The following is a 15,317-nucleotide window of genomic DNA, read 5'->3' as shown; positions in this document are numbered from 1 at the left end:
TGCTGTGAGATGCTGGGGGGGTGTGGGCAGGGGGTCCTGGGGAGACCCCGACTGTCGCAGCAAGAGTCATGTGGGAAATGAAAGATTTGAGTGTCCTTTGAGCAGGGTAACAGTCAAAATTACTGCCTGTTTGCAAAAGGGAATAGGCTTTTATTAACATTTTAAATTAACTTTTTTTATTTCATTTATTAGTGATGTCACTAATTTTGACAATTTTAACATTTTATGTATGTGATAGTCTTTATCAGCTGCAAGCAATTCTGCTGATTGGATGGCACTGGAGGGAGCTAAAGACCATGAGGACAAGGTTCATACCAAGAGTGTTAGGGCACAATGAGAGGATGTCTCGTGGGCTCACCTGTGCTAATGTCTCAGAGCATCCTGCGGTAGGGGATGTGCACTAATGAAATGCATAGGTTGTTGCCACATCAAAAATGACATGTGAAATTGAAGCATTGAATCAGCATTCAGTCATTTGCTGATTGCAACTCAAAGATGTTGGGGAGTTTTCAAACACATTTCTATTCTGTAGATACACCCTTTAATTCCATTAGAATTATTCATATTGGGTTTTGCCTAAATGACTTAGGCAGCCTCCTCAGCCTAAGTTAGCAGAAAATAGTCTTAAACCTGTCTAAGAAGCTCCCTGTTGCACCTGATGAATGTAAATAGATTTTGAAAAATTACTGGTTTCCCTCCAGGTTCAGTCCCCCGAGGGACGCAGTGATACTGGTTTCTCTGTACGTAAGTCTGGGATTCAGCTACAGTTACAAACAGCTTACAGGAGATAAACCCTGACCTTCTTGTAGATACAGACCTTCTTCTACCTTCCAGACCAGCCTGGTAGGAGTTTGTGAAGCAGGGGCTGCCTGGGGCTGGGGGGCTGTGTCAGGAGCTGTGCTGGGAGGGAGGTTCTTCCAAAATGGGCAATGGGGTATGGGCAGGGGCTGGAATGCTGAGGGGGAGTGGAAAGGAGCAGGAGCCATCATCTCCTTGGGAGGCATCCCCCGGAGTCATTGCTGGAGAGGGACCTGTGAGCAGCATCAGGCTGGGGCGAAGAGCTACTGGCAGGGCCTGGAGGCTTTGTCTGCACTGGCATCCCACCCTGTCCCATCCAGCATCCCATCCTGTCCCATCCAGCATCCCATCCCATCCCACCCTGTCCCATCCAGCCCCTCCAGCGGGACTCACCCCCCGGTGTGTGCTGCCCCACAGCCCCCGCTCCCTCCCAGACAAAACCAGAAGGTCTGTTGGTTACCTGAGCCTGAAAGGGCGACCTCGTAATGATTCATGAATTGCTTTCTTAAGGAAGAAAAAAACATGCACATAACTCTTTTTTAGATAATTCAAGTCAAAGCTTGCCATTGTTTATAGGCTCTTAAACTAACATGGAGTATCTTTATAAAAACCAGTACGTCCTGAGTTGTGCTGTGTTGCACGTTATAAAGTGCATTTTCCAAACCCGCCCTGTGCCAGCGGCCGCGCGTGGGGCAGATGTTTCTGGGTGGGGAGGGAGGGGGCTGGAGGTGGGGAGGGGGTCTGGGCAGTCACAGCCTGGGTGGAACCCACTCTGCAGGGTTTAGAGATGGGGGTACCCCTGCGGGGCCCGAGGGACGCTGTGGGCCAGTGGTGCCCCCGGTGTGGGGCAGGAGGTGCTTCTGTGGGGCTGCAGTGCTGGTGGGGGTGGCCGGTCCCGCTGTCCCTGCTGGTATCCGTGGGGGGTGGGGGTGTGCAGGAGGTGTCCCCCGGCTGTGGAACGGGGGTCTCAGGGCTCCAGAGGGGCCTCCGCGCCGCTGGCACGGGCGGCAGAAGGTAGGGGGTGTCGGGATTATACAGATGTCTTCTGTTGGGTAATAGTGACAAATACACTGAATAACATTTTTGACATAACATTCTGTTCCCACACAGATAATTTGGATGTAATTGAATGGGTTGATCAAGAGTCTGTGCTAAAAATACGGCCTTTTCTCCCCCAGTGAGTGAGGGAGCGGTTGCCCCGGGGGGGGCTGTGGGGCAGGGGGGGACAGGGGGTGCCGGGGTGTCCCCCAGGGCAGGGGGTTAAGGAGCAGGAGCCCGGGAGGGACCCGCTGCAGCCCCTGCAGGGACGGGAGAGGGAGAAGTTTTGGAAATCTCTTTTCTTCTGTTTTTCCTGATTTTAACGTCTCCTGGGCCAAAGCCTGCATTGTCCCGGGGTGGGAACCGGGGGGTTCTGCCACAGACGAGGGGAAAAGAAAGCAGAGTGGGCCTGGGGAGAAGCGGGGCTGCGGGGCGGGCGCTGAAGGGACTTTTATATTTCTCCCCGTGCCCTGAGGAGGGCCCCGGCCCCCCCCGCCCCCCCGGTCCCTCCTCCAGCCTCGGAACTGCCTGTGCCTATTTTTATTTGTCGGGGCTGGCCCCGCTCCAGATGTGTCTCACAAGATTTGGTGCTGATGAGCTATTTATAGTGCTGTGGTTCCGTTGCCATGGCAACCGTGCTAGAGGCCAAGGCGGCTGGGAGCTATTTCTGGCCCTGTGCTGTAATGTAAAACTGATTGGGAAAGTTGGTGCATCCTCGGAGCCAGCCCAGCTCGGGGGGGGAGGGAGAGAGACAGCCACAACCTCTGGAAATGGATTCTTGCCTTTTTCTCCCACCTTTTCCCCATTTCTGGTGGCGGGGGGTCTGTGAGGGGGGTTCAGGTCTGGCTGGAAGGTGCCCGTGGGGTGGGGGTTCAGCAGGGTCAGTGTTGGGGGCAGACGGGACGGGGGGCTCTGGCAGGGGGGCACGTCCGGGGGCTGCGGGACCCCCGGTCTGAGACCCCGTTCCCTGTGCACGCTCCGTGCTCCCCGCACCATATAAGGAGCCGTAACCTTGATTGCCACAAGCTGATTCCACGTCCATGGAGTCATACTTTGCAGCTTTCGCATGATTTGCTGCAAAAGCCGGGCCGCGGTGCCCCTCTGCCTCCCGGCGGCTGGAATGTGCGAGGGCCCCGCCGGGGGCACGCGGGCACATTAACGCCGGCCCTAATTAAACTCCCGGCTCCAGGGGGCTTTACCTCTCCCTGTCTGATAAGGAAATTGTGGCGATCGGCTCACTCTAAATTGGAAATAAAAGATTTGCGGCTTCTTGGGAAAGTTTTCTAAAGAGTCACTTTTTGGTTAGTTCTGTTCAGGACTTACACTACGTTTTGAAGTTCATTTCCAATGTAAAACTGGTTTGATGGGGGTCCTGGTGTCTGAGGACGGACGTGCAGAGTTTCGTTACAGGAGTGCTGTGTGGGACGGTGTTACGTGGGATATAGAGCTCTCGTCGCAGGGTTTGGTACGGGGCTGGCCCCATCTGCCTGCCTCTAAAAGCTTTCTTTCCCCCCCTTAATTTTCTTTGTGAAGTAGTTAAAGTCATTGCACAGGTTTTGGTGGATTTCTTTTCTCTCTCCTTGTTTTAGTTTTGTTCAGGGGGAAAAAGAGCCGTGCCTTTCTGAATATTTTGAATCGTCCAGTAACGTGTTTGTGGCACGGCTCTGGGAGTCCCGTAACAGCAAAACCCCTGCCTTTGCAAATGACAGAAAATATCAGTATATATTTAAAGACAAAACAAAACAAGAAGTCTTCTAATGTCCCGATTTTAATTTTTAACTTCATTTTGAGGCAAAGCCTGACAAGTTTGGTTTCAGGAACTGCCCGTGTTTGCAGGAGAACATAAACACCAGCAGATGGGATCTTTGCTTTTTTCATGTGCATCTTTCCCGTAACTTTGCCTGCTGTTCTGCTGCCCACGCTGCATAGAGCAGCCCGAGGGTAAAAGAACGGGGTGTCGCGGTGGCGGGGGTGGGTTGCCCCGAGCAGGGGTGGGTTGCCCCGTGGCAGGGTTGGGTTGCCCTGAGCAGGGGTGGGTTGCCCCGTGGCAGGGTTGGGTTGCCCCAAGCAGGGGTGGGTTGCCCCGTGGCAGGGTTGGGTTGCCCTGAGCAGGGGTGGGTTGCCCCGTGGCAGGGTTGGGTTGCCACCATCCCCTGCCCCGTGTCCCGTCGGGGGGAGCGGTGCAGCCATGGGCTGTTCAGAGAGAATTTATCCAACAGCTCAGCCTTCAGAGAGCTCTTGCCGAGCAACAGAAAGGTTAAGGCAAGGACTGGAAAGGGAATAAAGTGGAAGTGAAGTGTGGTCTGTTCTGAGAAACAACAAATATACCCTTGTTTATCAACACTATTGGTGTTGAGTTAAATTTCAGCTTAAAACTGCTTTGGGGAGCCTTGGGTTAGCGTTCTCGTCCTGGGAGGGTATAGATAAAGAAATGAAAATCTGCTGGGTGTTTGCGGAGTTTGGCCTTTAGGAAGGTCAGTAAACAAACACTAATTTCTTTTTGGACACAAAAACCTGAATTGTAAAGATGGGTTTATAGGTGCTCAGGGTAAAAGCAACTTTAATTCTTAGTAAAATCTTGATAATTCTCTTAGTAATATTCTGGTTGTTTCTCAGTAATATCTTGATAGAAACACATGACTCAGAGGAAATGAAAATTCCATTTCCGCTGACTCAGGGGGCTCCGGGCAATGAAGGTGCTCCCCGTGTGCCCCCTCCAGAAGTGGGGTTAGTGTGGGGTGCGATTCGGGGTGCGATGGTGGAGCAGGAGAGGCAGCAGGGATGGAGGCAGTGTGATTTACTGGCTGTAAATACCTCCGGGTCTCAGAGGCAAGAACCTCACAACCGCGGGGCTCCAGCGCCGCTGCGGAGCGTTAGGAGCTACAAAGAAATGCTGTCTTTAGTGGGGGGTGAAATTTTGAATTCTTGATTTGCAGTGTCTTTCTGACACTAAAGATGAGGTCTTAATGTATCTCTTAGGAGAGATATTTTGTGTACAAGTTCAGGTTCTGACTTGACAAAAGCAAACGATGTGCTGGCAGTGAGCTCTCCCCAGCGAGGTGTGCTGCGGGTCTGTCCCTCCTGCAGTCAAAGCTCTTCACAAACCAGGACCCAGTCCTGTCTGGCAACCGTTGGCCAGGTCACAAGGAGTGAAATTTCAAGTTGGTGTTTATGGAGGAGGCTGTCAGGAAATGCTGATGTCCCGCCCCCGGGAAGTGGGGCTGTTTCTCTGGGGGGGGGTAGGATTTAAGTGTTACCTGTTGGGTGGGAAAAGGGGCAGTTCCCGGGCGGGCACAGGGGGTCCCTGCTGGAAATAACCTCACGGGGGGTAAAAACCTCACTCTGGATGAAGGAGCTCCAGCATAATGGGTAACTGACATGTATCTTCATCTGAAAACAGGAGCATGTTTGACATAATAGGCTTATTGAAAAATTGGAGATAATTGGGGGTAGATGTGTGACAGTGATTTGGGGTGCAGGCGCTGCAGAACGCTGGCTCCTGAGTGCACCCCCAAAAAGTAAAGGCAAAATTCTTCACAAAGATCTGGCCAAAACATTTCACCTGTGTTTTTCCTTCAACAAGCTGAAGAAAGGGAACCAAAAATCAAGCACATTTTTTATTTCAGATTCTTTAAAATTATTATTAATACCTTTCATTTTAGTATCTCAGGGACCCATCTGCTGCTGCTTCTCCAGCGGCGCTGGCTGCAAAGGACCTAAAGGCTGTAACGTGTCGTGGCAGTGTCAGTGATTTATAGGCAGGCAGAAGCTCCTTACCCCAAGTGACAGCATTTTGCAGAGCAAGAACCGATGCTGTTATTTAGTCGTGTCCAGGGTCTGGCCCGAGGTGGGACCTGGCAGCGACACGGGATGAATGAGTCGCTCTCTGGAAAAGAGCTTTCCCGTGGAATGGCTGGGAAAATTTTACAGAAGAGAAAAACTGACTCTGTAACTTGGTGCAGGACTTGCTCACAGTATAAAATTTGGTTTTGTGGTTTGACAGTTTTAATTGTTTCCCCAAGGCCAGTTCCCTGTCTCCCCATGAAACGATGACTGACCCGCAGGGGGGGACCTGCCGTGGGGCACAGCCCTGGCAGTTTTGGGTAGAGCATAATGAGAATTAAAAATAGAATTTAATGATGGTGAATTTGTTTTTATTTGGAATTAGGCTTTTTTTCTCATCTGACTCGATTATTGGTTTAATTTACTGAATAAATTATTTGGTTTTGACAGAGGTTGACCCGGAGTCTCTGAAGGTGGTGTATCGATCTCTGAGCTCTCCCACTCTTGATTTTGGACGTATCGGGCCAGATCCAGTTTCTGCTGCTCTTTTCTCCTTACAGACACAGCTATTTTTCAGTTGACCACCTGAAAGAGCAATCCCCTTTCTTTATGTCTGAGCAAAAACTCAAACTGGTTTTTAAGGTGTCCAGCCCCTTCTGAGGTTGCCGGGGCAGAGCTGAGGGAAAGGGCCCGGGAGGGACCCTCATCTCCTGTGTCTCCCTTTTCCCTCAAAGCGGGTGGGTTTGGGTCAGTCTGACGGTGACAGATTTCCTTCTGAGGAGCCTTGTCACCAGTGTCAGATGTTACCGAGCGTTGGAGCTTGTCTGGGGGGGAAGAAGAAATGTTTATCCCATTCGGGCTTGTTTTACCTGGCATGGACAGGGCTGCTGGAATCCGTCTGGTGCGGGGCTGCTGCCGCTCCGCTGCCGGCTGTTTTTCAAGGAAATCATGGGACTAAAAATAGTCTGCATAAACAACAGTTAGAGGTTTGTACTTTCAGTTCCAGGTTTTAGCAATATCTTGTTGTTATTTTCTAATTGTCAGTTTCCAAAATGCATTAAGCTGATTAGCAGAGTGTTTAAAAACAGAACAAAACAAAAAGCAAAAGCAAAACCCGCCTCCCGCCGAGCCTGGGCGGAGGTTGTGGGGCGGTGAGTGGGGCTGGCTCCTCACCAGCTCTGCAGCTTCCCCAGCCTGCCACCTTCTGAGCCATTTTCAAGCATCCTCCAGCTTGTGCAGCTGCCACACGGTTCTGAAACTGTGGTCTTGGGGGAGGGTGTTGTGTGGAAACACTCGGACTAGTTGGAATTCGTGATGGTTGTATGTATTTAACATCCTCTGTGCACTCACCAAAGAGCTTTGCTGCTTTTCCTTTGGATTAAAAAATAAAACAACTTCACAGCCTTGGAAGAGACAAGGAAAAAATCCAGTTTGCAAGTTGCAGACCACAATCTGTCATTGACTGTATCCTTGTCCATCTGTCTCCGGGTCCCCGTTCGGGACGGAAACGGATCTCCCTGCCCTGTCTCATGTTTTCGGGAGTGTGCTTGCTAAGATACATTTTTATGTGTTTAAAATTCCATCACTGAGACTAAACAAAATTAGACTAAAAGTAGTAGTAGTAGACTAAAAAGCTGGTACCAACAATTGACAGAACTATCAGTATTCCCTCTCGCTAACTGACCTTGTCATGAAATGGGTCTGGGGATTTCACTTACTTAAATGAATTATGGGGGTGACCAAATTTTAAAAATAGTCGCGTTACTTTCAGGAAAATGACATTTAGGAAATTCATCTGAACTGTTGCTCACTGCTGGTGGTAGCACATTGTGTTGTACCATTTATCTGAATAAATGACCTAAACTGAAGGAGGGGCTGGAAGGAGCCCAGGGTCCAGCCCTCTGCTGGGAGGGACACGTCCTCATCCCTCATCCCACCAGCACGGGAATGAGCAGGAGCACGTGGAAATCCACCAAAACACCCAGGCCTTGGGTGGCTGCTGGAACTGGAGAACAACAAGTCACGCTTTTTCTTTCCTTTCCCCAGTTTTCTAGACAAGATTGACATCGTCAAACAAAACGAGTACACGCCTTCTGACCAGGTAAGCACAGCTTCGTTAAGAGATTACACAGGTTATCTCTCCATCTTTGAGGGTAACTCTCTCCCTAATTATCTAACTGCCATCTGTGACACTAATTGAGGAATTACCATGTACTGTAGTTATTCAGAATTCCGGTAAAAATCACTTTATCACTTGAAATGAAATGATGTTCACCTGTGTAAACTAAACGTGCTGTGAAATGAAGAGCTGCCAGAATCCGGGACGCCCCGCGCTGCTGGGAACTCCAGGACACCTTGGATTTGCAGTGATTTGCCTCTTTGCTGAACAACTGTCCCACCCTTCCATCCATGCAGAGGTGGTGGTGGCCCCTCAGCCCCTCTGGCTCCCATGGAAACCACATTTTGTAAAAATAACTTTGTTAGAAGATTCTTCTTTTTTATTGGAATGGGAATTGTAGTTTTCATTTTGTTAGAGATAATCAGAAGATCTTTTTAGGACCAAATCCCTAATCCAAAATCACATGTATATTCCTAACTTCCTGGCCATAAATAATGCAATTAAGCATCTGGCATACTTCTGTAGTTAAATAACCCAAAGACATACTGATGTCCCTAAACTTCCGCAGACAGTGTTGATGGGAGAGGACAGTTTGTATCTTCAAAGTTGTTCAAGTATAAATTAACCATTCATCCTTTTAAAAATCTGAAGTTTTGTATAAATGAGGATTTTTATCACTGAGATCATTCTATTTTGAAGAAACAAAATACTAAAAACACAAGTTATTATATTTGAAATTTGGAGGAACTAATTTTCAGATAGGAAACAGATATGTTTCTGCCGCTGGGTACAAGGAGAATTGTGCAGTGTCTGTGTAACCCATGACCTTCCCTTTCTGCTCCAGGATCTTCTCAGATGCAGAGTTTTGACATCAGGAATTTTTGAAACCAAGTTTCAGGTGGATAAAGTCAATTTTCAGTAAGTATCCTTTTTTTTTTCCTTTTTTTTTTTTTTAATAGAATGCTGAGTTTTAGTCTGGTCTTGTTGACTTTAGATCTGTGATACCTGTTTCTGCAAATGACTTCTTGTGGGGTGTTTTTTAATGTCCTTGTGTCTTAGGGTGACAGTTAATCTGCAGTGTGCATGTGCCAGAATTTATACCCCCAGGTGCTGGTGAAAGCAAAGGCAGTTGTGCTTGTGGTGAGAGCTGTGTGCGGGTGTTGGTGCATTGATACCTGTTGGGGTTCTCAGAAACCTCAATTCCTTTCACCTTCTGTGACGTGAAAGTCCTAAAATGTCATGCATTTTCTGTTTGCATTTGGGGGAAGAAAAGCCCAAACACATTTTGTGTTCTGACTCAATTTATGGTTTTTTCCATAGTATGTTTGATGTTGGAGGGCAGCGAGATGAACGCCGAAAATGGATCCAGTGTTTTAATGGTACGATTGGAATTTATGTTTGTTTTATAAAATAGTTCTCTGGATGTTTTGTTTCTTTGGATGTTTCTTGTGAAGCGTGGTGTTAACTGGGGGTGTTTCTTGGTTTAGATGTGACTGCGATCATATTTGTGGTGGCGAGCAGTAGCTACAACATGGTTATACGAGAGGACAACCAGACCAATCGGCTTCAGGAAGCACTAAACCTCTTCAAGAGTATCTGGAACAACAGGTCTGTGGGGGCAGTTTTGCTGTTTGTGTGACATTAATTAGCGATGCCAGCCCGTACTGTGGGCAGGACTGGGGCAGTGGCCAGGAGAGAGGTCCTTTTCTTCATGGCAGCTCATACGGTGCCGTGGTGTAGGTGTGGAGTGGAACGGTGCTGAGAACACACCAGTGACACACCAAAGCCCCAGCCCCGGGGTGCACGCCCGGAGTCACACCAGCCTGGTGTAAAGGGACCTTCCCAAATTGCTGGTGTGCCCTGGGACTGGTCTCTGCTTCCCGCCTGATCCCGGCTTTCCCTTCCCCCTCTCTGCAGGTGGCTACGGACCATTTCAGTAATTCTTTTCCTGAATAAACAAGATTTGCTAGCAGAGAAAGTTTTGGCAGGGAAATCTAAAATTGAAGACTACTTTCCAGAATTTGCTCGCTACACTACACCAGATGATGGTAAGATTTCTAAGTTTTATTGGCATTTTATCATTTCCTTGTTAGATCACATTTGTAGTGGTTTTGGTAATTTCAGCTGAGACTTGAAAGCTCTTGGGTAGATGTAACATTCATTGTCTTTCAGCCAAACCGTGATGTTACATGTTAGGTGTTAATAATGAGAGAATCCTGTCCTTTGTACATTCAATATATTAATAATTCAATCCTGCCTTTGCTGCGTAGCCCCCGCAGTCACAAACACCCCCTGCCCCCGGCTGTTCCTGGGGTCTCTTCTCTCCTGGCAAACGCCCGGTGCCGTGGGCACCGCAATATCCCTTCGTTCTGAATCCTTGCTGGTTTAAATAAATAATAGGTTACGGTTTGGTTTATCTCATGGTCAGTTTTGCAAAGTGTGTGAGCAGAAAACAGAAGTAGTTACGATTTTAGGTGCTGTCACCAAAACCATTTGTTTTAATGAGATACTTATTTTATTATTAACCAGCAACACCGGAGCCTGGTGAGGATCCCAGAGTTACAAGGGCCAAGTATTTTATTAGAGACGAGTTTCTTGTAAGTATTTCCTTTCTTTCAGTATTTCTTATGTGGCTCTTCTCAAATACAAGCTTTTACATGCCTTCTGCTGCTGCAAAATGCTGTCACTTTTTGTGTTGTTTATATTTCACATCCATGCTGCATAAACTGCTTTTCTGTTCAAAGCTCCACTGCTGTTTGTTGGCGATTCTTTGGGTGTTGACACAATTAATAGCAAGAGTTGGTAAGAGTTAAGAAACCTCCAATAGAATGATGAGAACTGCTGTTATTAATGGGGCCAGATTTTTATTCCATGCATTATTTGTAAAGATAAAGACTAATCAAAAGATGCATCATCTGTAAAATATTAACGTTTTTTACCTCTTATCCTTCCCATTACTGGTCAGCTGAAGCTATAATAGATTTGTTTTCAAATACTAGTGCAGTTCCTGCAGTGGTGAGCACGGGAATCCTATTGTGGACTCATTCTACAATGGAGCAAAATGAAAGTTTGAGGGAGGGTTTGTGGAGGTGCAGAGCAGGGATCAGACCACGTCCATGGAGCCAAAATCCTCCTTTCTTCCTGGCCAAACTGACCAGGGGTCGGGTGGCTGAATTCACCAAATTCAGCTGCGTATAAATAACATCACTTCCCTGAGCTCTCCTTCAGCTCTGACACCCCCCGTATCCAGTCACCGTCTCACCGTAGAATTCTCATAATCTTAAATGTCAGGGTTCAGGTGAGAGTGGAAAACTGGGCATTTTGCTGCTTCAACACAACTCACACAAACGTGTCTTACCCTTCCTGCACCTGAGCTCTGAGAGTATGTTGTTTCCCCCAGTGGGTTGTTTTAACCCGGTGTCTCTCTCTCTCGTGTTACGCAGAGAATCAGCACGGCGAGCGGCGACGGCCGGCACTACTGCTACCCCCACTTCACCTGCGCGGTGGACACGGAGAACATCCGGAGGGTTTTCAATGACTGTCGGGACATTATTCAGCGCATGCACCTTCGCCAATACGAGTTGTTGTGATGGAGAGCACTTTTTTCTGTGTTTTGGACTCCTTATTCCTTATTAAAAAAAAAGAAAGAAGCCGCCCTTGCCCACACAGGGTGGCCGAGAACTGTTTGAATCTCCCATTGATTTGCACCCCTCAACTTTTTCTCCTTGCTGGACAATAGCAGCACTTCTAAGCTTGCTTCTGTACCCCTCGGACAGTGTGAGATGGCCCCTAACACTTAAAAGGCCGTTTCCGTGAGGATTCCCTAACACTGTTATTAACAAAAAAGAGAAACAAACAAAAAAAAGAAATAAAAACTAATTAATTAAATCCCTGAATGTGGAGCACCTGAAAGAATTGGGGATAATAAATTAAAACGTAAAACAAAAATTGGGGAGAGAAACCTGTAGGTGATTTGGCGCTGCCGTGGGCGTAGTCTCTAACCCCCATCTCCATTTGTGTCACTCGCTGCGTCAGAGCAAAGAAGGTGCCGAGTCACAGCCCGAGCTCGAAGACAGACCCCGGGGCTGGGGTCTCTGACTGTAACGCGGCTTTGAGCGGAAACACTGACAGTTCTCCAGCAGAGCCGGCGCAGACACCGCCCGAGCCCTCAGGAGGGGCTCTCGCCCGGCCGTGGTGGTCTCGGGACGACCAGGGACGCTTGTGCGCGGCGCTGCCTTCGGGCCGGGGCGGCCCAGTCCCCCCACACTGTTCTCAGTTGTCACTGACGATCCCGTCTGCTCGAAACCATCACCTGGACCGTGCTCCTCACAGTCCGGCCCTTCCTCCTCCTCCTCCTCTTCTTCTTCTTCCTCCCTCCTCTCATTTTTTATTTTACTGCTGGATTATTATTCTTGTACAGACTGTAAAATGTATTATTTTGTACAACTTTATTGAAAAGAAATAACTTGTAGAAGATCTTTGTGCCTTGATTATGGCTGTACCTGTACAATGAGCTAAGATGTAAGTATGTTTGATTGCGCTGTACAGCTTTGTCAACCCTATCTGCAGCATTAGCTCAAGGTAGGGAAAATTTATCTGTAGTTTAGTTTTTCTGGTTTATAAAAGAAGGAAAAATACTGTTTAGTAAAAAAAAAAAAGAAAAAAAGAAAAAAAAAGAGAAAAAAGTACAAATTGTGCAAACTTAACCACTTTAAAAGTGAGGTCTTCAACAAGTGACCAGATGTTGCAGCATCGTGCTTTTTAATTTTTAGCTTTAATTCATTTAAATCTCTATCCAAATGCAAAAACATGGCTTGTTTCTACATAAACCAAATTTTGCTACAAATTATAAATGTTAGTCTTTGGTCATTCATAGTCCTTTTTGCTGAAGGCAGAGCAGGGCGGTAGCGGACAGGCAGGGCACGGTGCCGCCGGGCGACCGGTCCCCGTCCCCGCGGGGGACACGGCGCGCTCTGCCCTCGGATTCGGCCACTCAACTCCAGTCCCAAACGACCTTTTTATTTCTCTTTTAATAAAGAGATACTTTAGAACCTTTTTGTTTTATATTAACTATATAAGTAGCTTAAAGTGAAGAAAATGTGTGGATTTTTCTTAAACTTGAATAATTTATGCAAATTATATGCTTAGAACAACATGTGGTACAGTAAAAAGAAAAAGAGCAAAAATCACTGTAGCAATAAGAGAGCATGTAATTTTAGTAACTACTACACTGCTTTATATTTTATACCTAGGTGTTTTATGTCTCTGTGAGTGTGTTACTTTTTCATGTGTCTAAACCTACGTGTACAATTTGTACAGTCAGCAATTACAGCTGTAACAGCCCCCCTAGAACAGTGTTAGCGAGATGGTCAGCGCCCACTCCCCTCATCACCCCGAGCTGCTCCGCGTCCCACGCAGGGACCGCGCCGGGGAGGAGACAAACCCGGCGCCAGCCCCTCGCCCCCGCGGCCCCCGCACCCGCCGGAGCTCTCTCCTTCGGGAAGATCCTGGCCCAAGCCCAGCTGGGGACGGTGGTGGCCCGTGGTGGTGCCCGTGGTGGTGGCCCGTGGTGGTGCCCGTGGTGGCGGTGCCCGTGGTGTTGCCCATGGTGGTGCCTGTGGTGGTGGTGCCCGTGCAGCGAGATTGGCTTCGGGCATCCCACATCTTTTTCACAGCCAGAACCGCAGCTGTTCGGGGCTGGGATTTTTCATTGCTTCTGTGGCTGAACTTTTAAATGACAATTAATCACCTCCTCCAATTTTACCTAACGAGCGGGGACTTGATGGAGTTACCGTCCCATCTCCCTAAATTCAAAATTACTGGTGATCTTCTAGAAGACACTAAATTGGCTGAAAATTGTAGCTGCGGCTGCTACTCACCTTTTTAAAATGATCTCTCCTGTTGCAGGTTTAGAAAGTGCCACCCGAACTCAGTAGAGCTGTAGGAGAACACGCCCGACGAGACGCCCTCCGGGTTCAGAATGTATCCAGTGCCTGTGGGTCACGGCTGGGCTTTCCTCCAGGCAGGAAAGGGACACGTCCTAGGAAGGAAATTTGTTGTGAGCCTTAATTTTAGTTACAGGAGCCAAAATCTTTAATTTAGTGCCAACCCCTGTGTCTCTAAGCCCGGGAGGAGTCGGTGTGAGCACCAGCCCCTACGTGGGGAAGCCCGTGGTGGTGTGAGGAATGTAACCTCTCAGCCGAGAGAAACAAAGCACCTCCAGTAACAAATCAAACCAATAAGCTTCTTCCTCTGCTAACGAGAAGGGTCCGTGTGACAGAGCTCTGTACGACAGCAGCAGCTGCAGAAACCCAAAGCTTTACGTGAACAGGAATGTTCAGGAGATGATGCTTTTTTTTTTCCCTAAAGTGAGGAAAAGGCAGTTGTTTTGGATGTGGTTGAGTTGCACAGGACGGAGTGTGTGTGTCTTAACGTCTCAGTATTGCCTTCCTTAGTCTCTAGTAGTCCTTGCGGTTTGGTGGCCTGGGAAACGCAAGTCTTATTTTTAACAGCTTTTTTTTTTTTTTTTTTAAATACAAAACCATAAAGCTTTAATGCTTGCTATTTAATAAGTAACTGTGTTTTCTTCTGTCTCTAATTTAGTGGCCATAATTTGCAGTTAATTGAACCATTCCAACCTAATGCTTACCCATATTTCCTAGTTTTGTTTTATTTATTTATTTGAACTTCTTGTTTTCATGATTGAGGACTTTCACTTCTGTCTTCTTCATCTGTTTGGAAACTTCTGACCTTACAGCCAAAACTTAATTCATTCTACTCAGTATTCGTGGTGATGCTGAAGTGTAAGATACCTGCAAATGTAAACACTACCACTTTGATTAATAAAAGCAAATCCAGTGTTTTAGGGCACGTCTGCATCGCTGCAGTGGGGGTTGTGTCAGTATTTCCCTTGGAGCCCGTGGCACCAGTTTGCCCGAAGCGAATCCTTTGCCGTACGAGGCTGCTTCTGCTCAGGCGTCATCCGGTGGGTTGGATTTTAAACACTTTCCAACACAAACTCTTGGTTCTCTTTTAAGTTTTACAACTGTTTTGTTGGCTGGGGGTTGGTTTAAAAAAAAAAAAAACAAAAACCAAAAAAACCAAAAACAACAAACAAACCTGGTTCGAAATTGGTTTTGGCACTTCTGTAACTCAGAAATGGTTTTGATTTTCAAACATAACCTTTGGCAAGCCAGTAACTACAATATGGTCTGATCACTTTGGGTATTTTGTAAAAATAATAATAAATTGTAGAGATGTTGTGGTTTCAAAATCAGCTCCTGGTGCATTTGCAGTAACTTATTTCAGCCCAAGAACGTGAAGGAACCCGTCCATCCGTGGAGGTTCAGCAGCCGGTGAGAGGCAGCAGAACAGCGGGGACTCCCCAGGTCCTTGGTGCCGTGGAGGTGAAGCTGGACTCAACCAAGGTTTGGCTGCTTGAGGAGCAGCGGGTCCTGCTGCCGCGGGGCCGGGCTCCGAGCGCCGGGGAGCAGCCCGTGCCCAGGCATTTCGGGATGTCGGAGGCAGGAGCCCCGAGGGCTGAGCTGCGTTTCCCTAAAGGCTGTTCTGGACGGTGGCT

At 47.8% G+C, this 15,317-nt stretch overlaps 1 protein-coding gene across 2 annotated transcripts in view; it reads left to right on the top strand.

The window, feature by feature from the left end:
• The window catches only part of GNAS (GNAS complex locus), a 66,449-nt gene extending 51,833 nt beyond the window's left edge, over window positions 1-14,616 (top strand). The window contains exons 5-12 of one of the 2 annotated variants that reach the window (XR_001413539.1): window positions 7,666-7,720; window positions 8,583-8,656; window positions 9,059-9,117; window positions 9,226-9,346; window positions 9,656-9,786; window positions 10,268-10,335; window positions 11,182-12,259; window positions 13,646-14,616. Coding sequence is in view for 1 of the 2 variants with exons in the window: in XM_014955514.1 (XP_014811000.1) it covers window positions 7,666-7,720; window positions 8,583-8,656; window positions 9,059-9,117; window positions 9,226-9,346; window positions 9,656-9,786; window positions 10,268-10,335; window positions 11,182-11,328 (655 nt within the window). In the remaining variant the exon portion in view is untranslated. Of the gene's footprint in view, window positions 1-7,665; window positions 7,721-8,582; window positions 8,657-9,058; window positions 9,118-9,225; window positions 9,347-9,655; window positions 9,787-10,267; window positions 10,336-11,181 lie in introns of both variants that reach the window. The other variant, XM_014955514.1, reaches the window with a different exon arrangement.
• The last annotated feature ends 701 nt before the right edge of the window (window positions 14,617-15,317 follow it).

This window comes from Calidris pugnax, unplaced genomic scaffold, assembly GCF_001431845.1.
Source record: "Calidris pugnax isolate Ruff unplaced genomic scaffold, ASM143184v1 scaffold50, whole genome shotgun sequence".
Lineage (NCBI taxonomy): Eukaryota > Metazoa > Chordata > Aves > Charadriiformes > Scolopacidae > Calidris > Calidris pugnax.
This window is presented reverse-complemented; position numbering and strand designations above follow the sequence as displayed.